At 39.9% G+C, this 15,124-nt stretch overlaps 1 protein-coding gene across 2 annotated transcripts; it reads right to left on the bottom strand.

Annotated features, from left to right (window-relative positions):
• Window positions 1-1,419: 1,419 nt before the first annotated feature.
• UBE2I (ubiquitin conjugating enzyme E2 I) lies at window positions 1,420-13,739 on the bottom strand. Of its 2 annotated transcripts, none has more exons than XM_038151027.1 (7): window positions 13,603-13,739; window positions 9,670-9,748; window positions 9,398-9,481; window positions 6,760-6,832; window positions 5,079-5,188; window positions 4,835-4,914; window positions 1,420-2,129 (listed from the first exon to the last, which is right to left on the bottom strand). In XM_038151027.1, the coding sequence occupies exons 2-7, from the start codon at window positions 9,733-9,735 to the stop codon at window positions 2,066-2,068; spliced, it is 477 nt and encodes a 158-aa protein (XP_038006955.1). In that variant the 5' UTR covers window positions 9,736-9,748; window positions 13,603-13,739; the 3' UTR covers window positions 1,420-2,065. The 2 variants fall into 2 exon arrangements, with proteins under 2 accessions (XP_038006955.1, XP_038006954.1); XM_038151026.1 differs by lacking the exon at window positions 13,603-13,739 and adding an exon at window positions 13,273-13,549.
• Between the last annotated feature and the right edge of the window lie 1,385 nt (window positions 13,740-15,124).

Raw genomic sequence — 15,124 nt, 5'->3', positions numbered from 1 at the left:
CTCATTTTATTTACTCTGATACAGTCCTAAGCAACAATAGTGGTTTTGGCACTTCATACTCAGAGCTGCACTGTAAAATTTCACATCACAGGTTCATCAGTGCTATCTCTGTGTATTTTCATCACTCAAAGTGGCACTGTACCAAGTCAGAAATACACACTGTCTGGCCCTTAAAGCTTTGAGACAAGACTCGTACCAGCATTAGTATCTTAGGTCACTTTTCCCAATGCCTGCCAGTTTGTATAGTGAAAATGAGCTGCTAGCAGTTGTTTTTCTATATATTTAAATAGAATACTCTTTGGAGTTTCAAGCACCCAACTGAAACCTAAACTTTAGTGATCTTTCAATAGAATTGGAGATACTAAGGACAATTTGTAGACTCACCTTCACAAATCAAAGTTCTTCACATCACAGGACTTTCTCCTCTTGTCCCTCTACTACTAGAGGGATTAAATACTAGCGCTACTGGAGCTAGTAACAGCAGCAGTTTGGGTGGTACAAATACTCACTTTCCCTTTTAAAAACAAGAAGCACAAGTAAATTAATTCTATAAGGAGACATTCCCTTTGATTTGGTTTTTTCAAGAACTTCCCCACCCATATGAAATCTGTCCCAAATGTGCTGCTTTAGCAAGGATTTCTTAGACAGTGACAAGAAAGCAATTCAACATAACTTTTAAAAGACTGAGAACCATGTGAGCGTGTCAGCTATTCTAATTTGGGGGAATGCTTCTATATTATTAAGCTGTAGTAATCAAGTGTAGACAAGCAAAACAGATCTGGGAACAGAGCTGTATAACTTATATTAACTTAAGTGGTGAGCTGTAGCCTTTTTTTAATATAACCACTGAAGAAGCTAAGCTCAGATGGAACAAAGCTTTTCACATTTTTTGTTTTGCAGAATGATTTGACTTAAAAATATAATTTAAAAAGCAGTGAAAGTTTAATAGAGGGCATATCAGCTTGATACACATGAAAATAACTTACATAATTTAACATATTTCCTTTACAGAAGGAAACTGTAATTGCATAGAGCACATCCTTTCCCTAGAAGCTATATGCAGTAATATATGGAAAGAGACACAAAATTATTTCCGATTAACAAGCGCCATTGAAAATCCTCAGCATTCCTTGGACAACTTCTATTATTGTTCATATCAGTCTAAAGCTCACGTTTTTTATATTAACATGGTCACACCAGTATGCTGATCCCATTTTGCACAGTAAGCAACTGATCTCTGCTTGAGGAACTGATCAGAATTGACTTGCTGCAGTTACCACACATGGCCCAAGGATGGGCCACATACGTGCTCCTGGTCAGGGACAGGCAAAACAAATGAAGGCAACATCTAAACCAAAGGCAAACGCAGCATCACAGGCCTTTAAAAACAGAACTTGCACTGAATCGTGTTCAGAGCCGTTTAAATGGCAGTCTTTTAATAATTTTAATGAAGATAAATGAAACAAAGCCCTTTATATAAACAGTTTATTTACTCTAAACAGCAACACAGACAGAATGCCATATAAACACAAAGAAAGTGATGCAGAATAAGGATGCTGGCTAACTTTGGATCTCAGAGGCTCTTAAGCAATAACAACCTAGTTTCTGAAAGATAGAAAAAACAAATTCAGGGAGGGAAGGGGGTGGAGGGCATGATTTTTTTTCATACAGCCAGCTAGAGGCTAAATATAGTTCTAACATTTTAAAGCATGCCTGCATCAGATAGCAAAGTAACTAGAGATACTAGTGAATTTATAGAAGTATAAAAGTTTATAATTTTACAGCAGTTGAAATACTGACATCAATATTAAAATAAAAGCAAGTTTTACATAACAATCAAAAATACAAAAGACTGAAGGAAGAGACCCTGTATGAAAAAACTGGGGGCAATTCAGCAAATTTAGAACTGTATACAACTGGCGAATATGGAAAATGGCACACATACAACCCCCTCCCCTTATGTGGATATTAATTGTACATAGCAACATTACATTTTGCAAAAGTTTTGTAAACAAGTTCTTGCCAAACCAATCCCTTCCTTTTTAAGATGCTGCGTGACAAATGCTTATGATGGTGCAAACTTCTTGGCTTGTGCTCGAACCCTCTTTTCATATTCCACTCTGTTTTGGCTGAAAAGATAAAGGCTCATTATAGCTGGAGAAATCAGAGGCTGTATTACAGAGTTAGTTTCATAAAGAAGAGAAACAGAAGTCATTGCTAAAGGCAAACCTTTTTGATAGCAATTCACGGAACACTACAATAAATTAAAGACTTTTCTGGACAAGTATGGTACTGTTCAACTAGTTACTTCCATCACCTGTTGTCAAATAATTGCACTGACTTTGTACTGTACCAGTCTGTTTGAACAGGTTTGCACCTGCTCTTCTCAAGACCAACTGTACCTCATGTGCAAACATTCCCTCGTTCATCCGAAGTTTTCTACTCCCCACTCACATTAAGACCTGAGGTCATTAATAACAAATTCCAGTACCCTAACAGTGCAAAGTGAGGAGAGCAGTTCACTAACAGCTGGTGGACTTCATATGGTTTTAAATTATCATCTTTACTGCTTTGGAGAGAGAATGGAAACACTCCCAAGAAACAGGAGAATGACAGTGGTGTGGTAATTTCAGCTTTTATCTCTACAGACCCTGACTCACAGGTTTAGGTTTATCCTAATCTTCAGTTGGGGGAAAATGCTAGCTCAACACAGCTAAGTGTAGCACAGTTGCTACTGATGAGGGAACTATGTCCAGTTACTAAGCCTCCGACCAAGTTCTTTGTCTTCTGTTCTTATGCCAACAATGGACAGTAGTAGCATAGTAAAGCATTCATTTACATTCAGTTGTCCATTCTGTGTTACCTGTCAGAAGTGTGAGTTGAGCGAAACAAAATTTTGAACCATTACTCTTCTGCCAGAGATAGTTTAGAGTGACTAGATTTTGCAGACAGCCTTACAGTAAATTTAACTTACTTTCAGCTATGAAGGCTTGCTGCAGTGAAAGAAAAAAAAAAAGGCAGCAAATTATATCCTCAAAACTTGACAGATTGGGGGAAGAAATGAAACCAGTTGTGCTCACGTGCAACGGGAAATTAATAGCAGAGAGACTGAAGATGGTCTCTTCTCATGAAGACATTTTCAAACTTTATTCTACATTTTCTCCTCAAAGTTATATTGCACTGCCACATGAGAACATAGCCTAGCTATTAGGTCTGGCACCCATAGAATCCACACGGAAGAATGCCTTCCATAGGAGACCCTGAATGCTTACAGCAAAGAGGAGGAAGTAGGCTAGCACCTTAGGAGTGCTAAAGTTACTGAACGACATTACTAAAGGAATCCTGAGAATATGTATTCTTATTCTGAATGTTTATTCTTGAAAGTTTAACAACTTGACTGAAAGACCTCTGTGCAAACAATGGTGCATCTTCTGCAGTATTTATCAACTATGCCAACATTACAGATGCACGCACAATCCTGCTCTGTTTAACCTCTACCAGATATTCACTAAGTAGCAAGAGACACTCTCAGACTGCAGAATAACCCATCTGAAATACTCTGCATGTCCAAAAGACATAAAAAGCATAAATGGGAGACTATACATACTTGAAGGAACAAAAATCTGCAATATTTTAAGCTGAACAGATATTTTCCTCCCCTGGAAGCACTTTAAACAGAAACAAGACTAGCCAAGTCTTGTATGGTTTTGTACATACATGCACGTGGGAGGTGATTTAAAAGAATAAAATGCAGACTATCTATACATATATAGAAGTATATTATTGAGGCCTTCTTCATCATTCCTGGCTCCTACAACTGTGGCCACTTAACCGTCTTCCACATGCACTCAACTACATCAGGCCTTCAGTAAGTACTTTAAAAAATAATACTGAGTGAAGGCATTAATTAAATGCAAAACCCACTATCTATCCCTATGTTTCCTTTTCCCTAGGACCCTATAAAAAACCATATTTAGCATAGATTGCAAGTACAGTCACATAAAATGTTATTTTTCAAACTTGGCACTCTCCTGGAGGCCTCTCTTGTCCAGGATTGTAATTCCACAATTCCACCTTGGTTATTATTTCACTAGCTACCAGTGCCAAAAGCATTTGATTAAAATGTTTTGCTTCCTTAAAGATTATAAAACAGATATCCATTTTTAATGGTGGGAAAACTTTTAAGACTAAGCCTAAAAAAAAAAAAAAAACAAACAAACTAACAAACAAAAAACTCCAAAAAAACCCAAAAAACAAAGAAACCCAAGAAGTCTCTTTGGCTCACAAATTAACCCCTTTTTCCTAATTAATGCAAACTTCATTCTGCTAAAGTTACAGGCACTCTGTACTTTTCAACCTACTCTTTCTTGGAAGATGTACTTTTCCCAAGATGCCCTGTTTCCTACAGTGATCACGGCTCTCCTTTGTCCTTCAGGCACAAGTTCTTACAGGTATGCACTACTGGGCAGAAGTAAGTTACTCCTATACTGACAAATGTGAATTGTCACCTAATTCAGTCTCCTCTTCTCCTAGTCTGGTGATACCATTACATCACATTGTTACTATTTGGCCTTTAAGGGAAAGGACTGTTAGTCTACAACCAGGATGAAAATCATGATATAAGGAGTCTTCACATCTCACTGCTGTTGCTTTGCTATTAAAAACTCCACTAACCTAACAGCCATGCAGTTACCATTTTGTTCAAGTTTAGCACAATCTAGGCATCTCCACAGAATACAGTAATCAATGTAAAAACATTTGCATGTTACACTACAAGTAACAGAGACCTGTAAGCAATATGACAGCTCTCAGGCTCATATGCAAAGACACTTACCAGTAAATTGTGTAAGCCTCTGCTTGAGCTGGGTCTTGAATATTTGGTTCATTTAGAAGTTCTTGTATGCCTAACAAGATCTATGGAAAAAGGAACAGGCATATACTATGGGTATTACTAATAGAGATTCAGTGGAAAAACCCTTAAAAGCCAATTTAGGTACACACAGTGAACATCTTATATTTGCATCAGATAAGCAAGCAAAGCAAAAGTATTAAGAACATGTCTAAGTACAACTAATGACCTGTTTAATTGTGATTGCTGGCCGCCAGTCCTTATCCTCCTCTAAGATGGAGAGACACACGGTGCCTGAAGGATACACATTTGGGTGGAATAACGGTGGTTCAAATTTACCTGATAAAGAAGAGGAAATTACTTGCATACAGTGCTAAGATGAAGATCAGAGAGTTGGGTTCGATCAGCTGGGGGAAAACAAAATCCAAAAATTCCCAAACCAACACTGGCAAAAGACCCCCACATAAAACCCCACCAATTTCTGGAGCTATTAATACCAGTTTTCTTCTTGGCTCAGCCCGCACTTAAACCAGAAGCCCCATCACATTTGTGATATCAATCCAGGCAATCCAACATTGTCTTTTTGACTAGTAATCTTTTGGTTTAGGAATGGAAACAGACAAAGTGATTCATGGTAGCTTTGTGATAAAGACCTTTTAAAAACAATTCTGTCTTTTCAGCATTACATACTACTACGTAAAGGAAAGATACTACCCTTTACTCGTCTCTTTTCTCTCTTCACTTTAAAATAATAAAGGTTTCATACAAAGAAGATTTAAATTCTTAGTATTTTTTTCAGTTTCATATTTTCCTATGTATAATCAAGATGCACCGAACAAAAGGAACCAAGTTTAAATTACAAGACTAACTGAAGGCTTCAGTGAAGTAATGAACACTCCCTTTGCAATACATGAAATATCTACACATTAGTGCAGTTTCCTCATCCATCTGACACTGCAAATATTCACAAGACATAACAGTCTTGCTGCCCTATGAAGTTCAATGGTACTTCAGAAACTGCACTGGTCGGGAGTTTTATCAGTCACACAAACATCTTATTATAAAGCATGACAATTCCTTTAACACTGTCAGGATGTGAAAACTGGTATTTTTCAAGAAAATAACGTGAAATGGTTTCAGTTACCAGAGATGTTTGCCCCTGTGTTACATGTATTCAGGTGGTATCGAACAAAAGGAGTAGCCAGGAGCTGATAGAGCTGAAATATGCTAATGTGATGAGAGATGAATTGCTGTCAAAAGAGCAATTTGTAATCACTGTCACTGATCTGAGAAGGTAGCCAATTCAAGAACCAAGAAACTATGCAATGCAATAGATGTTTCCAAGTTTCTATAATAGGTGAAGTTTGAGATGGTATAAGGAAAATTCAGTTCAAAAACTTAAGGAGACTAAGTATCTGAAGATCTACTAAGTTATACACGGTAGCAGAAAAAGAACAGATTCACATTTTAGAACAAGTTGATTAAAAGGTTCAAGTTCTAGAGCCCTTTTTTCCAAGTTCCTGTCTTCTGAGTTCTCAGCTTAGAAGACCAACTTAACAGTAAGAACATAGGGATTTAGTCTAAGCATGCCTACACATTAGTTTCTAAGGACAGCTGATAATGCAATGAGCATTTCAAGCAATGCTTTTGCCAAACGTTGAGGGAACTAATCTCCCTCCCCTCCCAATTTGGATATATCAAGCACTTAGCTGATGTCATCACTACTTTCTGTGATGAAATGCAAGTGGGTGGGGAAAAAAGAAAAAGCAATGTGTCTTGAAAAAAAAAACCAAAACATAATCAAACAAAACTGTAAGAAAGTAATAACCATTTTTAAGAACCTCATGGATTAATTCAACACTGTTCTAATAAACCTGTGATTTTTAATTACCTGTGGTAATTTTACTTACATTTAGGGGGTGAAGAAGGGTAGTCATCCTTGAAAAGCATCCGTAGTTTAAATAAGCCTCCTTCCCACGGTGTCTGTCAAGAGTTAACGTAGAATTTTGGTTTCAGAAAGGAAAAGTCAAAATTGTGGAAAAAAGCTTACCAAGAATACAGTTTCTCAGGCAAAGCACAAGACATTCTTCTGCTACACGGCAGAAAATAGCTGTCCTGCACCGTAGCACACTGTCTAGACTATGGTAAGCTATTCTACCTATAGAAGAAACCCAAGTGGAACGGAAGGGGTTGGTTTCTTCAGCTAGTAAGTGATGCCAATTCATCAACACAATCAGGGTCATCACTAGTAATTCCATATAAAAGTAAAATTTTCACACTATGTAAGAACAGAATACTTCTGAAGTTTTACACTATACGTGTACAATGAGGAAGGGGCTCTTGTACCTCCACTAAAGTTTGAGAAGACAGGAAAAGGATACATCCCTTAAGCATGTGAATGTAAATGGCTAACCCTGTCTGCGTTTGGTAGAATGTAGTCTCACAGATTTCATCTTTCTGTATAACAAGAAATTTCAAGAGGCTCTTTATCCCTATACTGCACTGGGAAGGACACTAATAGGAGCAGTTTCCATGACACAGAGCAACCCAAATACGACAGCACTACTCAAAAGGGTCATACAAACAAGAAAAAAAACATCTAGCAATAGAGAAAAAGACTGTCTCAAGTATGCAAAACACAAAGAAAAAAGCCCATCTTCTGACAAACTGAGTTCTGCTAAGAAGTGTAGAAATGTAGAAAAGATTCTTATAGCTGTAAAATTTATTTCTCTGCTACTTCTCAGTAACTTGCCCTTGCTATGGAAATACTGCAGTGAAAGTAAATGTTGGGTTGATTTTTTTAAAACAACTGGAGTAAAGATGGTCTCACATCTTAAAAGCAAAACTGATCAAATCTTATCCTCACAGACAGACAGATATGTTTAAAGACCACCTTAGAAAGAAATTCTTTATTATTTCCTATCTGAACTATGTGATTTTTAGCTCAACAAAAACCAAAACATCCAAGAAACCCACATGAAAAGAGAAAAATCACTTCATTGTCATTGGTATTCATTACGCAAAGTCTCAAGCTAGAAAAGGAAGAAAAACATGCTAGGAATTAATAAGATAACACATTTCCAGAAGTGAATGAGTTTAATTATATTTGCTATAGTGTATTTAAAGAACTCGTTCTAAATTGGATTTTTCTAGTTGTTGACAACTGACTACAGCATTCTCCATACCTTCTCAGAGGAGTTCATTTTTAGAAAATACGAGCTTTTTGATAGAATAAACTACCTATTTTGTTAGCTTTCAGTCACACAAGAAGAGACAAATAGCTTTTAGTAATTTATACAGAAGAACAGAACAGTTGGCAAAATTTTTCTCAATTTTCTGATACAGCAACATATCTTATGGGTGAAAGATAGCAGACACTCAGAAGTCCTACAAAGGCTAACAGTATGACAGCAGTACCATCGAGACCATATTGCATTATGGGACATGGGGCAGATGTTTTTTGAGTCAAATTTTAGGTAGTTAACAAGTGATTTGCTGTCAAATAAGCGAACAGAGTATCCCACCCAGGACTAACACCACGTCAATATTTAATCTGGCTGACGAGAAAGCATTTTGGTGGTTTGAACTATTCATCTTGGGGAAAGCAGCTGCAGTATAGGATGCCTCCAAACACAAAGGGAATAGAGAGCAACTGCTCGCTCTGACAGAGATGAATAAGTCATGCTGTTTCTTGTTAAATATAATGTTTTTAACTAGCAGGAATCACATCAGCCTAACTGATCTTTTCCAGGTGTGACACATTTTCTAGTACACATGAAGCTGGCTTTAAGGCCTTGTTCGCTTCATTCTGTGGTTTACAAAACTTCAAAGCAATACCATGAAGATTTTGCATGGCATATAAATTTTACCCGAGTATTTTAAAGTGGCATCTCCATAAGGTAGATAAACTTATGGGGAATAATCTTGTTCAGGCAAAACACAAGAGGATGAGTTTTTCCTTACTGGGTTAGAATACTTGTTGGTGCTTCTTTAAGAGCTAACTAATGCTGTGCCCAGAGCATTACTACCAAAACTAAGTTGTAACTGTAACAGCAATGTTATGTCCAGCGTTCAACTAAGGCAGCATCGCGGACCCTGCAGGTTTTGCCTACACACAGATTCTTCTGAGACTCTAAGAAACAAGATCATAAGGGTATTTAGGCATATTGTCAAAAGGCAGTAGAAAAGGCAAGGCAAAAAAAGTCCCACACTGAAGACCCGAAAGAAAGAATTAAAACCCCCAAATAATTAATAGTAGTATTTCAGAAGAAGCGGAAGACAACCTCCAGTTTCAGTACAAGACTCTTAAACACTCCTCTGAAAACTTGAATTCTTCAGGTGCTAAGTGCCAAGAGTTGAACGGCTTACGCTATACTTTATCCAGTATTCCTAGTCCACAGCACTTTTAATTCTGAAGTAGTAGCAGCAGGACACAAACTTCTTTATTAAACTATACGCACGGTAAATTCTCAATTGTCAGCGCAATGCATAAGCAACTTACGTTACTTTTCACCATAAATGAGAAATCAGGAGAACAGTAAGTCTTACCCCTTTCTTTCCTGGAATAGCACATTCCCAGTTCATTAGATTCATTGTGCCATCTGGATTTTTCGTAGGTACTGCTACAAATCCCTGAATCAAGGCAAAAAGACATATGGTGAGGATTTTACAAGATGTACTTAAAATACTTTGTGACATATTTTATCTTTACACAAAGTTACTTCTTTCTGCACTACTAATCCTATCAGGGTAATGAAAAAATCATCACCAGAACACTGAAACAACTGCAGAGTCAGATATTTGGTAGCTTTCATACTTACAAATGGATGATCTTTTCTCCAGGCTTTTCTCTCCTGTGCAAGTCTGCTAAGAGCTATGCCAGACATATTCAGAGTCCCTCTACAACAAAAGTAATTGCTATTAGCATATACTTTTACTTATAGCATAAACAATGCATTATGTTTATAAGCCCTGCTCACTCAAGAGTAATTTTGACCTTTCATTTTCACTTCAATAACCTAGACACATGTTTCTGCACAGCCAGCAGAATTTATCATCAGGAATAACATCAAGTTCTTAGTTACCGGACTTGACTTACAAAATTCCATCCTTACTTTACTGCTCTATATTTGAACCCCATCTCAGAAGAAACTTTGACAGTAACTTGACAACAGAAACACTATTAGTAATGAAAAAAGTGCTCAGACTTCCTACTTGTAAAACTGACACACACTCTGTTTATCTCCTTCCTACACCACATGAGGTATGGCGAATTTCTTCTGTAGGCAATCACCTACATTACTCCCATTTCTGGCAAATGGGAATAAGAAATATTACTTTTTGGGTAAATTCCCATTGAAAGCCAGTACTCCCCACAACAGGGGTTTAGAATTTAACAGTCATCTCAGTTTTGCAGTGATGCCGCTATAAAACTTCTAGACAACAGCAGGAACAGGCAGCAACACAGAGCTCAGCTAAGGAAGAGCCAGCAGCTCATTCCACAAGACAGATTTTAAATTCCAGTATAAACTGAAGACTATTTCTGCACCTTCACTGCCTTAGTAATAGCCAAGCATGGTAACCACGACTACAGAAAAAAGATGCAGAGCACAGGTCATTCATTACTGCAGGACACAGAACAACAGTTCTAAACAGGAGTGGTGCTTTCAAATTCAGGGGATGATTCTCCATTCACCCAGAACGGTACACAAAGTGAGTTTATCTTTCATTGTCAAACTGTATCTAAACTCAGGGTTTCACTAGCCACATGCTCAAATTCCAATGAAGGTTTTTAATCCTTCTTATAACTGCACTTCCACAGATTTTAAATAAGAGATGATAACTGGCAGTGGGAGAAGTCAGGCCAATTTGTTCTCAACTGCACATGTACCTCGTAAGCCTTCTGGACAGCAGAAGAGTAGAATGCTTCCACTTAACAAGTTCACAGAGTGACTGAAAGCAGCGTTACCGCTCTATTAAAACAAACCCTTATACACTGGTTAAGAACTATGCAGAATTTCGCAACCTCTCAATATGTTGATTACTTATAAGAAGTACTGCAGTCTACTACTATTATAAGCATATGAACTGTATATCTTTAAAAACACCAGATTAAGCAATTTATGCAGTTCCTAGGACAATATGTATTTTAAATCTGTTCTTGAACCTTTTAAGCCTGTTTTGTCTACATAGCCACATTCCCTAATTCACTTTCAAAGTAGCAACTAAATTAATGTCAGATGAAGCTTTTCAAAAAGGGACAATTCACACTCAATGAACATGCACACACACAAAAACATTCCTATATTCAGTCCAATTTTCCTCTAGTATTCCCAACACATACACCTGTATCTTAATTATGGCAGAAGACTCGCAGGACTTAGTGAATGCGTACACATGACTTCAGATTTTAGTCTGTTCACAAGCAGGAAATGCAGAGCCATTGAAAAAAAATACCAGCAGAACTGAAAAAAACCCACAAAAAACCAAAGACAACAAAAACCTCTTCCTTAACCAAATTAAACAGGCAGCAAGTTTTAATATGTTGTAAGAGATGTAAATGAACTGCATAAGCAGCAGAGTTTCAGCTGTGTTTTTGGTAGTCCACTGTACTAATACTAACCTTTCCATCATAGTCAGAGAAAACCGTATTTGCTTGTAAACCATCCAAATATTCTTACATAGTTCACCAAACTCAGCTACCTTTTCTGCCAAAAGACACACTACAGGGGGCTTTCTAATACATTTATTCCATTTCCTGTGGCTAACAGACAATTATTTACAACATGAACCTCAAGGGAAACGCCAGTTTCTCACTGGGTAAATAATCAGTGGATCTTCTGCAGAACATCAGTAACCCAGTAACTTTTCAAGTAATTGAAAAAAAAAAAATCCCGAGCTTTCAGACCATGCATCCTACTTACTTTTGTTACACACTATATTGTGCCCTAATACAATAAAGATTTTTCAAATGCTGTACAAATAGCTTTCCAAATCTTGAAGCATTTGACTTAGTTAAGCGCTGAAAAATTTCAGTGCATATCAGAGACGACAGGCTTCACATATATGGTTTCCACAGACAAGTATCTAAAACCTCATCAGTCTACTAGAAAATAAAGATTAAACAAGAAGACTGAAAGCCCATTTCACAAACTAAGATGCCCTTAGTTAAGCGTCCCCTCAAAAGCAATCTGCTAACAAACTGTCAATATAGATTCTCTATATCCCAATCTATTAATGTACTACACTACCAGAAAGAATTCTGCATCTGAGAAAGTCTTTTCAATCCTATTTTTGCACATGCCACAAAAGTCGAAAAGACCAGTCTTCATGTATTGAGTTTAATCCCCCAAATTCACCCCTGCCATTAAGAGGTAGTAATGTCCCTTTTACTGCCATCAACTCAGAAAGTTAACAGAAACTTCCAAATTTACTCAGTTGACTCAGTTGCTCGCCTTTGCTGCTGTTACTGCCTACTTTAGAAAAAGGACAACATAAAACCATCACGTTCATCATAGATGCAAATTTTTGTGCCTCATTACAGAATATCTTACCCATTTATACCCTCTGATGGGGTGGAACAACCTACTTTCACACACAAAATGCACGTCTTGGCAAAGAATCGTTCCCGTGCCACAAACAACTCCCTAAATACATCAACAATATGCTCTTTGAGGTTCAAGAACTTTCAGTACGACTTACTGATCCCAAGCAGCAAGAAAAAAGACCCCAAAACGTTAAGATTGCTAGCCTCACATTTTTACTTTGCAGGTTAAATACTGACGTAGAAAGACATTATTATCGAAGTAGTTTGCCCCGGACTATCCAAACTTTATTTTTCAGAAAGGTGGAGAAAGCCACGGTCTGAGCTTTAATCAAAGCACGCTAACTTTGGACTAGGATGGAAAGTCTCCTCTGCTTGCGGCAAGAGAAAGGTAGAAGAGGCCGAGCGGCCACCGGAGTCGCACATAAAACAACAGAAGATGCCGCGCGGCGGTGAGCTCCGCGTTCGACGGCCAAGTAACCGGACAGGGCCGAGCACCGCCCGCCACCGCGGAGGGCCGCTGGTCCCGCCGGCCCCGCGAGGGGCCGGGGCAGCGCCCAAGGCCTGCACGGGGCACCGCGGGCCCGCCGTCGTTCCCGGGCATATACCCGGCGGGGCGGGACCGGCTCGCGCGGGCCGAGCGGTTCCACGCCCTGTTCGGCGACCTCCTCCCGCCACCACCGAGACCTGCGGGGCGCTCAGAGCCTCAGGCGGACAGCGCTGCGCCGGCCGGCCCGACCACAACGCCGGAGCCGCCAGGCCCGCACGCCCATGGCCGCCGGCCCCCTCCCGTCCCGTCGCAGGCGAGGGGCGCCAGCCCGGCCCAGCCCCGCTCCTCGACCCCGGGGCCACCCCGACCCCACTCCCGGCCGGGCCTCACCGAGAGCCGCCGCCGCCGCGCGTGTCCCGGATCGAGGCCGCGCGAGTGACCCGGATGTTCCCGCTCCCGCTGCTTTGTCTCCACTCCGGAGTTTCCCTCCCTCTCGCCTCGGCGCGGAGCGCGAAAGCGCTATTCTGTCCTTCGGCCCGATCCGTCTGCGATCCTATCGTCACGCTTTACGTATTCCGCGAAACAGGACCCAGAGGTGCCCCCAACAATGCCTGAGTATGAAGCACCAGAAAAACTCCACGCGGGACTACCCCAAAGCCGAGCACCTCCTCGTGCCTCTCGCTCGCACCGGCCCCGGCGGAAAACTGAATCAATTTTTACCTCTGGCGCTGTGAGAGCCGCCTGCGACTTAAGAACGCCTGGTCCGCCGACGGGCGCGCGCAGGTCTGGCGGGCCGCGCTCAAGCCGGGCCGAGCCCCGCCCCCTGTGCCCGGCCGCCGCTGATTGGAGGCGGGGCCGCTGCGGGAGGGGCCTATGGGAGAGCGGCAGCGGCACGGAGGGCGGGCTTCAGTTCGCCCTCATGCCGCGCCAGTTTCGCTGACCTTTGCGGGATTCGTGACCTGGGATTTGTTTCCCATTGCTTTGTTAGTTTGGGTTAGTTTGGTTTGGTTGGGCTTGGTTTCCTTTCCTTTCCTTGGGGGGCGTGGGGGGGTGGTGTTCTTTGGGCTTCTGAGAACGTATTTTTAGTGGCAAGTAGAGTATGGATCACATTCTATTTTTATCTTGAACTTCTCTTTCTTAATGAAACTGAGGAATTTTTAGTCCTGAAACCGCTGTCCAGCTATGCCTTTTGCTGGTCTGTGTCAATGTTACTTGAACGATGTTCTGTGTAGTAATAAAGTTCAAAATGGTTTCTTCAGAACTCTAGAATTGACTATTTCAATAAACAGTCACCTAGATTCCAATCAGCCCTAATCAAAATATATGCTGAAGATCACTCTACCTAAGAAACCTTTCACCAGTAGCAGATGCCCACCGTAGACCAGGATAAACCCATACTCCCCTGTGTAACTTTCCACAGTTCCAGTGGCATTACGAAAAGCAGTGGAAACTGGCAACACTTGGCTTACAGGATCTCTCTCATGAAATTGTACACGTTACAGCCTCTGAAAATGTCATATACATATGGATTATGTGTATATGGCTACCAGGCAAGATTTCAGCGCACTAAAAGATGAACAGCACCCTAAATGGTGAATTTGCAGGATCATTTTCATCTTTCTGAAGTTAAACTTCCCACTGAAAGCAAAACTAGTGCCAAATGAACCCTAAATGTTATAAAAGATCCAAACGGGTTGCTAATGACTTAGCTGTTTATGTCCTCTTTATAACCTGGTTTCTAGTTCAGGGTAGACACTTGTCCCTTTTGTGCTCTCATTTTTCCTAAATGGTGAAAACGCAGCAACAGATAAGTGGAATAGGAATTTGGGTTGAAAGTCATGCTGGCTGACTCCAAAATATCAATACTTTTAGTACGACAGTCTGATGAAAATACGGATGTACACGCTAATTACTTAATTACTGTAATTGCTGTACTTGATTACTACAGCAGTGTTTGTTCTTAGCACTTATTTTAGTAAAATTCACATGCAATTAAATGCAGCAAATTAGTTTAGTAAAATAACAATTTTACTGATGTTGCTGAATATACAGGGAAATAATAGAATGTGCTTTGCACTTAAAACCGACTTAAGATTAAATCAACTTCATATGTAACTATAGAGCCTTTAGGAATTTAAAAATCATGGGTCTTAGCTTCTCAAATTCTTACCAGCAGTTCGGAAAGTAAGAGCTGTCCAGTGGTCTTCTCAATACTAATACTCAACTATAAACTTTTCTATAG

The sequence above is a fragment of the Motacilla alba genome, chromosome 14 (assembly GCF_015832195.1).
Source record: "Motacilla alba alba isolate MOTALB_02 chromosome 14, Motacilla_alba_V1.0_pri, whole genome shotgun sequence".
Lineage (NCBI taxonomy): Eukaryota > Metazoa > Chordata > Aves > Passeriformes > Motacillidae > Motacilla > Motacilla alba.
Note: the sequence above shows the minus strand (reverse complement) of the source record. Positions and strands in the feature narration are given on the sequence as shown.

Bases quoted from the DNA above. Each gene is read 5' to 3' on its own strand.
- UBE2I (XM_038151027.1), bottom strand. From the start codon at position 9,735: ATGTCTGGCATAGCTCTTAGCAGACTTGCACAGGAGAGAAAAGCCTGG. The intron at 9,482-9,669 runs GTAAGTATGAAA...GCCTTGATTCAG, and splicing joins GGAGAAAAGATCATCCATTT to GGATTTGTAGCAGTACCTAC. The intron at 2,130-4,834 runs GTAAGTGTCTTT...TTATCTTTTCAG, and splicing joins GAGGCTTACACAATTTACTG to CCAAAACAGAGTGGAATATG.